The sequence below is a fragment of the Sturnus vulgaris genome, chromosome 6 (assembly GCF_052056855.1).
Source record: "Sturnus vulgaris isolate bStuVul1 chromosome 6, bStuVul1.hap1, whole genome shotgun sequence".
Classification (NCBI taxonomy): Eukaryota; Metazoa; Chordata; class Aves; order Passeriformes; family Sturnidae; genus Sturnus; species Sturnus vulgaris.
This window is the reverse complement of record NC_142248.1, coordinates 21,567,034-21,579,356: the sequence shown is the minus strand read 5'-3', so window position 1 is coordinate 21,579,356 and position 12,323 is coordinate 21,567,034. Positions and strand designations below refer to the sequence as shown.

The following is a 12,323-nucleotide window of genomic DNA, read 5'->3' as shown; positions in this document are numbered from 1 at the left end:
AGTCGATGAATATACAAATATTGTAAGAAGTATATAATCAATGAAGCAGAAATTATCTAGTCAGCATTATTTTTCAGATATGTTCTGGTGAGAAGAAATCGCATAACGAGGAACAAAAATCACTAACAAACTCTTAAATACTGTATCAGAATGAAAGAGGATCCTGACTCCTGATTGAAGCTGTAATGCATTACTCAATGTACTTCTTTCAGTAAAAAAAAAAATTGATATATGAAATTGGGCAATTCATGCAACAGGACATAGAAGTATTTATGTTTCTCCTTTTAGAAATAGCTATGTAATTGAAAGATATTTCCAGTATTTAAGTTCAGTACTCCTGTTTAATAGTACTTTAAATCCATGAATCATTATTTTAAACGACAATATTTTTTTGATTTTGTTCCTAAATTGATCTGTATTTTTATATCCTCATATTGTACACAAATAACCATCTATCTGTCTAGAGACCTGAACCAGAAACTGCATTCTATGAGAAAAGAATGAAATGTTTGATTTCAAAATTTTGGTCTTCAGAAGAAAATAAGAATATTTATCTATTTGAAATTTTTCTTCACAAAAAAAGCAAAGGCAACTTTTCTAGCATCATGCAACAGGAGCAAGGTCACTTGGCAGATGCAGGTCTCACAAGCCTGGCCTAATTCTGCTGCTTCTGCACTGGTGAAAAGTTAAAGAAGACGAAGTTTCTACATTAAAAATCAGTAGACTCAGCCCTCCTACTGCCTTGTGTCTTTAAGCACATCAGAAGTCTTCCTGACCTCTGAAGGACAAACACAGGCAAAGGATACATACGTAAATCTCGGCTAGGCTGGAACAAGTCACAGTTAACTGAGATGTAATATGGTAAGACAGAAAGGTTAAGCTGCCTTAGAAATCAGAAACAGAGACAAAAGAACTACTGTCCTTGTGTTCTGAATAAAACCTGCACCAATAAAGATAACACTTTCTAGAGGTGTTATTACAACACTGACCAATAAAAATGTTGGCATTTGGGAAGTTTTAACGAAGCATGACTGCTATTGCCTTTTTGTTCAGTGTGTAGTTTTAGCCTCCTAATTACAGGAAATGTCTATGATGTAGGTAGGAGTGACATTCAAATGTACAGTAATCTTATTTACTGTACTTATATTAATAAGCTTAAATTCCTTTGCAAAACATGTCATACTACAGAGAATGAAATTATTTTGAAAATCCTCCATTTTAAATTTCTAGCGGTTTGCTTCCTTCGTCTTTTAATCATTTGCAAGGTAATTGCATAGCATTTTGCAGCACGTATGCAGCAGACCATTCTACTGCAAAAGGTGTCTCAACCTACACGCTGTAGTTGCAGCGCTTCAAACTCACTGCTCGGTAAGAGCAACCTAAAACCTCGCCTCTGTAAGACCCAGCACTGCGACGCTTAAATCCGTTCACCAAATCCCTTTTAACGGAGGTGCTAGAGGGGGATCAAAGTGTTTTCAAGAGTGGCCCCTGAAAAGTATAAGCCCCACCGCAAAGGTAAAGAACACGATATTGAAGTCAATAACTACAATAGGGCAAGAAATAAAATGACCTGTAAATCATGAAAAAATAAACCCCCAGGAAGCCAGGGAAAAGCCACCCGGGCTCGGGAGGGCCCCTCGCCGAGCAGGCCGCAACCGGGACCGGGCCCGCAGCTCCGCAGCGGCGGCGCGGGGCGGAGCGGGCCCCCGGGAGCGGCCCCTTCTCCGCGGAGGCTCCGGCAGCGCCCCCAGCGGCCGCTCCGCCACCTCAGCTCCGCCCCGAGCGCGACTCCTGCCGCGCCCGCCCACCCCGCACCGGGCGGAGCGCCATGGATGCCGCTGGCCGCCGCCTGCCGCGGGGCTCGGGCTGCCGCCGCCGCCGCCGCGCCGCTGCCCCGGTCTTGGAGTGGCGCTGAGGAGGGCTCTGCTCCGGCGAGGAGACTGCGGGAGGCTGAGGTGAGCGGCGGAGGTGGTGCGGGGCCTCTCCGGCCCGCGCTGGGAGACGGCGCCTTTCCCGAGCAGCCAGGCCGGGTCACCATGCGCGGCCTGCGGCTGGCCGGGAACTCGAGCGTCGCTGCCCGGGCCTGTCGGGCCGGGAGGGAGCGGGCCGGAGCCGCGGGCGGTCGGGAGGCGGCGGGTGCCGGAAAGTCTGTGCGAGGGGCCGGGGGCAGAGCGGGGCGGCGCTGCCGGGGAGCCCCTCACGCCACCGGGTGCCCCGTGCGGGGGCGGCGAGGGGGGGGAGGCGGTGCCTCCCCTGCTCCGGGCGGCGCCGTGTGGGGAAGGGGCCCAAAGCGCCGCGCGGGCCCGGGGCCCGCCTGCTGTGTGCGAGCAGGCCCGGGCGGCGCGGGATGAGCTGCGCTGCGGCCTGGCCTCTGCTCTGGGGCGGCTCTCCCCGGAGTCCCGGCCGCTCGCCACGCTCCGTGTTCTGCGCGGTGGTTCCTGTACTGCCTGTCTGGACGTGAAAACAGCAGGTGCCTGGGGAACTTACCCCACTTTCGCTGTCTCTTGATTTTCTTGTTTCTCTCGCTATCACCCCTCTCCCCGCTCCCGGAAATAACGATTTAGTCGTGTTAAGTTAAGAGAGGTAGAATACATATAATACGATCCCACTTTTACTGTCTGAAAGTAGTTTTCTATAGGATTAGAGCAGGAAATGCAGTCTGTAACCATCTTGGAGAACCATAGGCATTGTTTAAAACACAGAAAATGGAATTACTAACATTAAATTACTTTTTAGAGTAAGATAATATCAAATATATAACTGCCAAGCAGTAGTTGAGTGATGTGTAACATTATGGTCTTAAATTATATAAAAATCCTATCTGTTGTACTTCTGTCACATCTTTGAGTTTGAAACTATTGTGAAAGAGCTGATTCAGTGTGTGTTTCTTCATATAGTACTAATTTCTGATTCCCTTTTGTAGACATGCCCTTGATGGAGTTATTTTTTAACTATTAACTCATTAGCGGCAAGTAAACAAGTAGGCAGACTTTGTCCAGATCGAGCTTCTTCCTTCCAAATCACCTCCCCCTTTTGTGGGTACACTGTCCAGCATTTCATATTTACTTATGAGTTTGATAAACTAATTCTTCTTCTCTAAGCTGTATTTTAAAATAGCATTATTTTTGTTGTGTGTCTAGTTTGGAGGGATTGGTTTGTAACCCATTAGTTTGTATATGAAAATAGTCATGTTTCCTGTGTTTTTAGGCAAAGCAGGTGATTTTGACTGTTTGTTAATCATGAAGTAAACAGCAAGCACATATGTCAAAAATATGTTAACGTTTTAAAGGGACTTTTTTTGTCTTCATCTTGCATGTACACCAAGTAATTACAACAAGTAATGTTGTTTTCCTTATATGTATGTGAATTATTTGAATTATTCACCCCTTTTTTTGGAAAGCTACAAATTACATGTTTTTTTTTTCCAGAAAGTCCCTAAATAACTCAACAAACTCCTAACTCTTGAAAATGGAAGTGATTTCTTAAGTTGTCTTTTTTTTATCCTTTGACATAAAAAGCCTATTTTCCTTACTTTTGAATGCTGTTTTAAAAGGTGAAGGATTCATAAAAGGTCTCCAAAGATTCAAAGATCTCCTTTTTTTATTTTATGGATTTCTATTTAAAATGTGAAATTCATTATCTTTCTTTATTTGAATATTTTCATGAGGAAGAAATCCATCTCTCATAAAACTGAACACTTTATAATAAAGTGGTATTAAAGGAGGGGGATGGGCAAGACATCACTTTCTCTTAGTTTAAAGAGTACATAAAAGGGTTAAGCACAATTTTTCTAGCTTTGATTTTGAGTTATCCTCAAAACAGAACAAAACCCATTACTCTTTACTTGCTTACAAACCTTGGAAAAAAACCCATTTGCTGATAAAATATGTGAAAATTTCCTTAATTTCAGCCCAAAGATATGGTATACATTTTAGAGAGGAGCAAATACAGAAAGTTCGATGACAAGATTGTGATGATGATTACTTTTTTACTTTTTCTTGCCAGGTGAAAACTGTAAAAGTGTGAGGCTGACTGAAGAGAGAAATTAATTGTGCTGTAGTCCGGCTTCAACAATTAAAGGATATTTTTGGTACTTTTTAATTGAAGTGGAGGCGACTTTTTTTTTTTATAAATAACCATGGCAGATGTGGATCCAGACACGTTGCTGGAATGGCTGCAGATGGGGCAGGGGGATGAAAGGGATATGCAGCTAATAGCACTGGAACAGCTCTGCATGCTGCTTCTGATGTCAGACAACGTGGATCGCTGTTTTGAAACGTAAGTAATTCTGGCTTTCATTTGTGGAATGTTATTTTCCCCTTTCTGCAGCCGAATGTAATATTTAACATTCCTAGAAACTTTTAGCCTCAAAAATGTTTTTACAAACTGAACTTCAGTTTAGATCACTGAAATCAAGTGTTTCTGTTAATGTCACGTGCAGGACCCTTGTCTGATGAAAAGTGTGGTGTTGTTTGGGTGATACACAGTGCCTGTTCTGACATAGGAGTTGATTGCAACTCTTAATACATTTATTTAAATTAAATGATGTGGATTTGTGTGTGTGAAGGGTTGTTGGTTTTGGGTTTTTTTTCAATTTGTTTCTTTTTTCTTTTGGGGGTGATTTTTTTTGGCTTTTTTTTTGTGGGTGTTTTGTTTTGTTTTGGTTTTTTTTGGGTAGAGAAAAACTTTTTTTGAACTAGGATTATAGTAATCACCTTGATATATTTAAGCATCCATATTCTCACAGTACTTTTGTCAAGGGATGTAGTAGCTTTTTTTGAGTTCTGTAAATCCAAGCAAAAATCACAAACAATAACCACTGTTCACACAAATATTTTGCCCCTTCTTTGGAGCATGTTGCTGTTCATGCCACTCTCCTTCTCAACTGCATTTGTACATGTCATATAGCACAGACCCTGCACTCAATCCTTTTTATATTTCTCACAGCACAAAATGCTGATGTAATCACTTCTGTTACTTGAGTGTTGCTGTGCTTGTGTTATACTACTTCCTGTGAGAGTCCACCACTAGTCTGGCAGAGGTAGTGAAAGTGTAAGCTATCACAACTTTTACTTTTGTAGTTGTTTTCTTCAGTCCTGATTTTCATGCTCTTGCCTCTCTTCCTTTCCATGATTTTTTTCATTGCACTCACTTTGCATAATAAAATATGGCTCGTGTTTTTCAGATACATTCTGCTTTTTAGGATTTTAGAGCCGTTTGAGAAAGTAGCTGTCTGTTACACTGTTTAGTTTTGTAGCTCTGAAGGAAACAGTTTTCGGACTTATGTCTTAGAAGCTGTTCTTGTGACTACATTTATTACAGGAAATGTAAAATTCATACATCTCAAAAATTTGGATTTGTAGTAATTGCAGAGCATTGAGCACAATTTTATACAGTGCTTTAGAAGTTGAAGCTTCCTGTTCTTTGCCTTGATGAGCTTACAGGTAAAATTTTGACTTGAAGACCCTTGCTGTAGTGAGATCCATTCAACTTCCCTGTCTATCCTCATAGAACTGATACTGGGGGAGCTGCAGAATTCACCATTGTAGAAAAAGACTTGGTATTTAAGAATTAAGTTTTCTGATAAATCTGGGTGAACTGCCTGCTTCTACACCAGGCATAAGCACTTTTAAGGTTATCTTCTGTGTATTTGAATCAGGAATGAAATGTCAACTTTAAAAAATACAAACCAGTTGTGAGTTTTATGCATCTTATTTATTTCAATATAAATGAAATTACTTATATTTCAATATAAATGAATTAAATAGCCCAAGTTCTTTTTTCTTCTGAAATTGTATATAAATGAATGTTCTGTTATTGCACTGTTGTGGTTTTAAAATTATTTATGTCTGAAAGAAGAAATATTTAAAATGCCATTTGGCATTTTAATTTTTCTTTTGATTGTTGTTGTAGTTTAGTTTTACTGGTCTTCCAGGTTCTCTGTTTCTTTTGCTCTTGTAAGTTGTCCTCAAAAAGAAGAGAATGAAATGTAAATAGGGGAAGAAGTTAACAAAGTTCTCTGCCTGTTGAAGTGATTTTGCAATAATGTTGAAACTGCTACTTAATATTGGCTCTGAATATACTGAAGTACATGGTCTGATACCATGGTACTGGGGGAGCTGACGTGGTAGCTCATTACCATCCTCCCATTTATCACCCACCCTTTTTATTCCTCCCAACCGTACTCTTGTTCCTGCCACTGTCAGGGCTTACTGGACTCCTCTAATTCTCTGCAAGTGCAAGCTGCTCTTTAAACCTGCTGAAGAAGGTTGTTACTTTCTGCTGTTACAGTAAGTTACAGCATGTAGAGAGGTGTTTGCTGAAATAGGAGATTTACCGTGTGACAGAAGGGCTGCTAAACCCCCATTTTTCAGGAACTAATTTTGAAAGTGTTTTCAGTGCATGCCTGATCTAGAATATGGATATATTTTTCTGTTGGTAAGAAATCTAGCCTCTACAGTTTACAAATTTTTTCTTCTACTAAGTAAGAACAGCATTTCCAGGTTTTTGTATTCTGTGCACATGTTTTTTGAAGATCTTGGAATTGTTTATTGCTATTAGTTATACGTTGATAAAACTTTAAAGAAAATTTTTCATCTATGAAACTCAACAACTTTGAGCTGGACTTGTAAAACAGTTTCTTGGAGAAGGAAATGGGGTGTTTTTCACAGCTTAGTTAGTTAGAGTAACTTTAAATATTAAGTATTAGTCCATTTCTACATAAGAAATTATTTGCTTTTGTGATGTAAGCTAAGAAAAAGGTCCATCATTTCAGTGAAGTACATCTGGTGATTAAAAGCTGCATATGGTGAGGACTGTCAAAGCTGTGAAACAAGACCACATTAAGAATATTGCCATGAATGGTATGCACCATCTCTAAAACCACAACACAGTTTCCATCGTGCTTTCTTAAGGAGTTAAGGGCAGTACACAATCTTACTTAGCAAAGAAAGCACACAGTTGAATGGAAAAAAGAAGTATTGAAATGTTGGATTCAGAATCTTGCTCTTCATTTTTGCACTAAAGTAACAGGGTTGCTTTGCAGACATGTTCTGAAGGAAATGGTACAGCTAATGATAAAGGTAATAATTTGCTTTTGTACAAGAGTAATGGATATAGAAATAGTGTTTCAGGTCACCTCCAAACCGGAAGCAGGAACACATGCAGGGTGGTGTATTTCATAATATTCTTGCAGAGTTCTGGCAGCATCACAGCAGATTTCGGGTTATGCAGCTGATGTGCTGCCAAATAATTCATGTTTCTTTACTTCTTCCCAGATTTACATACTACATCCAATTAAATTATTTTGAAGTTACTCATATGTCAACATTACAAAAATCAGTGGCATATTCATCTTCTGGTGATAATGAGTCACAGACACTGCTAGTCACTTGGCATCGAAGAATGCTAACGTTTTACCAGCAGCAAAAGCCACTAGTTTGAACAACAGAAACTTAATGAATGAGGAGAAATAGTTTTGTTAAGTAGTTAAGTTGGAGTAAAACAGCAAAACTATTGTGATTGTGTTTGTCCCAAATTGTAGTTAAACTGTGCTCTATTAAATCCACTTGAACAGGAGTTTAAAGAATGCATTTAATACAAACTTAACGGAAATTATGGGCTTTTTTTTTGTCTTCTAAATTCCCTGTAGCAGTTTAAATGTATGTTGAGGCCCCTAGTAGCAATCTCAAGTTATAAATGTAGCCCTTTTCAGCATAGGTGTTTCAATTTATTCTTTTTTCACCTAGTGTGATTGTTTCACTTTTTTGGAGAAATAAAATTAGAGCTCTTAAAAAGCTCTGCTGGTCGGGCTTTCTGTTGCTGTCTGTCAGAGTAAAAGTACTTTACAGCAACTAATTACAATGAAAATTTGTAGATTAAGGCACTAGTATAACAAAGTAAGACCTGCTTAAAACCTTTTTTACACAGTGGATGAAATAGGCTTTATTAATGCTCAGAAGGAGGAAACATCTTCCTCTTTGGCTGTTCTGTTAAGTTTGGCTGTTCTGTATATTTGGCATTAACAGATTTGATAAGCAAAAAATGATCAGGAGTTATCAGCTCATTTGACAAATAAAAACAAATTGCACAAAGGGTCATACGTTAACGTTCTAATGTGTAAAATAGAGATCCTTTGAGTTTGTTTTTTAGATCAAACATGTTTACTTTAATTTACACTAAACCTTTTTCTTTCCAAAGTATCTATTCACTAGGGGAAAAATATGTATCTTTATCTTGTATTTGCTAACAAATATAAGAAGAAATTCTAGTGAATCAAAGACTATTGATGTGAGCTAGTGAGACTGTTAAGAGTAATGTGGAACGGTTTAGTTTTACCTCCAGCTGCTTAAAACTATATTTCCCTGTCTTTATCAGATTGTGACACTCCAGTAAATCAAAATTAGATGTATAGAGAAAAACAATTTTTCTTTTAGAGATAGGAATAGGAATCCACAGTGCTGATTTCTCAGGAATATATTTATAATCTGGGCTGCCTTTACAAAGCATCTTTGTAATTCAGTCAGTAAAGTGCCCTTTAACAGGTCTGACGATTGTGGAAAAACTAACAGGCTGAGGGAGCAGCTCTGTTGGTATCAAGGTGGTTTCACGTTTTATGTCCTAGAGATTTGCTAGTTTTGTTACTTTAAGGAAAAAATAAAGTCAGATCATTGTTACACTTTTGTGCTGGAGTGCAGCAGTGAGTAAATTAGAGTAAGTGTTACTGTCAATAATAGACTACAGTTTTCATTATTTTAAGCCCTGAAAAGCACATATTCTTAGTAAATTACTGGTTTGCACTAATGCAGACATCTCTCCCAAATGAAATTTTGTAAGCTTTTAAGTGGCAAGTCCCGTGTGATTGATTCCTAATAAGCTTTTTTTCTTTCTTTTAATGAAGGCAGAGGGTATGGCAGTGGTGAAATACCTGCACTGGAGTAATTTACTCTGTGGCCTCCAATATAGTGGGATCTTCAGCATCCTATAGAGTGATTTGCTGAGATGAAAGTAGAGGTGGGCTCTGTAGTTTTCAGGGAGCAATCTTGTTACAACATACTGTTTAGAATTATCCCTGATTTTTAGTTTGTTTTTTTTTTTTTCCCAGCCATAAGAATTTTAAAATACTAATGTCTTTCTGGTTGCTCTTTATAAAATGGGAATTGTGGCCTCATTGTCACTGGTAGTATGGAGATTAATTAACCTTGTCTAGTTATTTTGAGAATCTTAATGGTTGCAAAGGTCAGAGGGAAAGATTAAGTCTAAATTGACATCCACTCTCCTGTCCTGGCCCTTATATTTTATATGGTTATTACTGGATTGAGCATCTTGTTTGATGCAAGCATAATGTGTAGCTAATGCTTCTGAGAGGGCATCCTACTTAATTTTACCCTCTCTTTTGCTATTAAATCTGCAGCCTAAGTTGTCTTTGTTGAAATTTGCTTGTTCTTTTCCATAGGAGTTTTCCAGTCTGATGAATTTTAGACAGCGGTCAGTTCACCTTTTCCTATTTAGATTAAAAGGCATTACTGTTCTTACTGTGAATGTAGCTTTGCACACAAAGATTTCATCAGCTCTTGGTCTTTCTCCCCTTCTCTAGTTCTGCAGTTTACGAGTTCTTCAGAAATATTTTCCAGTGTTGCCTTCATCCATGCTGTTTGTAGTAGTGCCTTTGACTTACTGTTAAACGTGCCAGGTTGAGTTAGATGTTTCCAAAACTTTTTACAGTAAGTGTAGTTTTAGTTATCTATCTTCAGAGTTGCTTTCAAGGATATGAGTGCTTGCTGCTTAGGTATGGCTTGATGTATTACCTAGGCTAAGATCTGTAACTTGGCATTTGTGTGTGTTAAAACACATTTTTTTAAAATGAGCCTGTGCCTCTGGGTATTCCAGACAACTCATCACACTGTCACTATTTACTAGTCTGGCATTTAATTTTTTTTTCTAGTGGTATTGTCAAGTATCCTTTATTTTGTTCAGAATATTAAGTGTGAGATAAAACTGAAGTGATTCTTGCAAGTACTGTGCAAAAGATGAGTGGAGAATGTTAAAGCATCAAGTTAATGAACTTTTGAAAGTGTTAACCTCCTAACACATTGGATGAGACCAATAAAAAATGTTACAGGAATTTCAAATTGCGAGCTTCCTTTGACTACTGGTCAAGTGATTTTTAATATTGGCCTCTTAAGAAGATGTATAGATAGCACAGATGTTAAGTAGATTGCTAATAGGGAAGTGGAAGTTTTCTTGTGCAAGTCAGTTCTTTTTTTGAGCACCTGGGAATGCAGTAGAAACTAGTGGGGAGAAGTGCATATTTAGTCATACATACAAAATCCTACGTTTTGTTTAAATGGCTTATTTCCTTTTGAAATGTTGACAAATGTAATATGTACTCAAAGCATTATCTGTTTGCACAACTGAGGTTGCTGCTAGTGGAAATCACAGGCAGAAAGACCTGTAGTTTCACATCCTTTAATTTATTGAGCTATTATGTGCTAAGTGTCTGTAAAATATTTACAAATTCTGGAGTTTAGAGAACAAACATATGGAATTATTACTCTGAGGTATGGCATAGCTTTTTATAAGATGTTGAAAAATGCAAAAGGCAGCCTAACACATCCCTTACAAATTCAGGAATAATGCCAATGATAATTTATTTAGAAATACAGGGATTACCTATTCTGTGGAAGCTGTTTCCTCATATGGATTTTCCTTATTTTTCATTTTGCACAGCTAATACTTATTGAATGTGTAATTGAACACTAAATGTCCAATACTAATTGTCTTCCTGCCTAATCATGAGCTCTCAGAAGAGGGTTGAGCTCTGTCATTTATTTAGCTCGAGGAAAGTTTGAAAGTATTTTTAAATGTCAAGTTCGAATTCTAAATTAATTTATTTTAATTTCTAATAAAGTGGAGTTTCTACGGGAATGAATACAGGGTGGAATGTTAATTCTCCAGCTTAATTTTATTGGCCCGGGCTGTGATTACAATTAAGAGTAGAGATTCAGAGTTATGCAAATTTTAATGTTTTGTAAGTCTGGTAAAAGTTCCTAAATTGCCAGTTAATTTTTAGTTGCTTTTCCCTTGTACCTTTAAAATACAGTATGGTGTGTCTAAAGTCTTACCCATGAGTGATGTTTTTTGGGCTTCATTTATATTGTAACAGTGTTATATGAAAACAGTGCAAAATGTGTTTTGGTGATGAATCCAGAAGAATACATACAGGCAGTGCAGGTGTCTGGGTTCTCTTGTAGATGGTCTTGATTACTGTGCTGTTGCTTTTGGTACGTATGTGGAAACAAAACAGTCTTCCAGCAAAAGAAACCATGAGGGAAAGTCTGAGATCTCTTCCCATAGAAAGAACTACAGAAAGGAAAAAAATAATCAGAAATTAGTTGAAACTACTTTTGCTTTAAGAAAAATCAGTTGTGCAGGGTGTTCTTAAAAGTTTCCAAGTTGTGTGATGTATTGTTGTATCTATTTATCTGGTATATTTTTCCTCAAAAACTGTTACTAATGAGAGTTAGCTTCAGTATTTTAGTTTTTATTTTAAATTATTATATATTAAGTAGTGTAACACATATAATTCCTTATTTTTCTCACTTTTAACTGGTCTCAGCAGATGGTATGCATTAAAGATCCAGCTATTGCTAGCAGGCAGCTGAGCTTGGTTTTCTGCCACAAGTCACATGTCTTGGACCAGGCAGCTTCACTGAAGGCTTTGTCACATGCCACGGGCTCCACATCAACTGAATCCAGCGGTTACTTTGGAATTGAGTAACACACCCTAATGCTAGCAGTAGTTCTTAACTGTTTTGGGAATTAACTGAACTGGTCTTTTTTCCTGCTTTAACTTTTTTTTTAAAGCAGGGCAGTAGTGTAGTCTTCACTATTACTGTTACTGTTTTAGGTAAGGATTTTAAGTGCATTAAAATATGAAATGTAATTACAGAAATGAGTTTACAGTGCCTATTTTTACTTCCTTCGTATCTTTTTACATTGGCAAGCTGTAAAATCAGCTGAGTCACTTCATTAGAGTTTAAGGGATTAGCACTGGCAGGAGATTACTGCTGTAGCTATTTAAAGAATTTTGTATCCTTATGGATATTTCTGTTCCTAAAGAGGTGGGTGTGTGTGTGTGTAAAGGTTCAGAAGTGTGTCAGCATATGGAGTTATGCTGATTATAGTGCTGTAAATTCTGTAGTAATATAACTATACTGACATATTTTCTTAGCTTTTTTTTTGACATCAAGATGATTATGATATTTAGAAAATGTTTTTAGATCAAGTATATTTTTTGCAGAGAAAGAATGCATATTAAATAA

General features: G+C 38.0%; 1 protein-coding gene across 7 annotated transcripts in view; it reads left to right on the top strand.

The window, feature by feature from the left end:
- Nucleotides 1-1,816: 1,816 nt before the first annotated feature.
- HECTD1 (HECT domain E3 ubiquitin protein ligase 1) overlaps nt 1,817-12,323 on the top strand; it is a 59,877-nt gene continuing 49,370 nt past the window's right edge. For all 7 annotated transcript variants that reach the window (XM_014891320.2, XM_014891289.2, XM_014891281.2 and 4 more), the window contains exons 1-2: nt 1,817-1,955; nt 4,006-4,278. In XM_014891320.2, the coding sequence (XP_014746806.1) occupies nt 4,139-4,278 (140 nt within the window). In that variant the 5' untranslated portion in view covers nt 1,817-1,955; nt 4,006-4,138. The remainder of the gene's footprint in view (nt 1,956-4,005; nt 4,279-12,323) is intronic.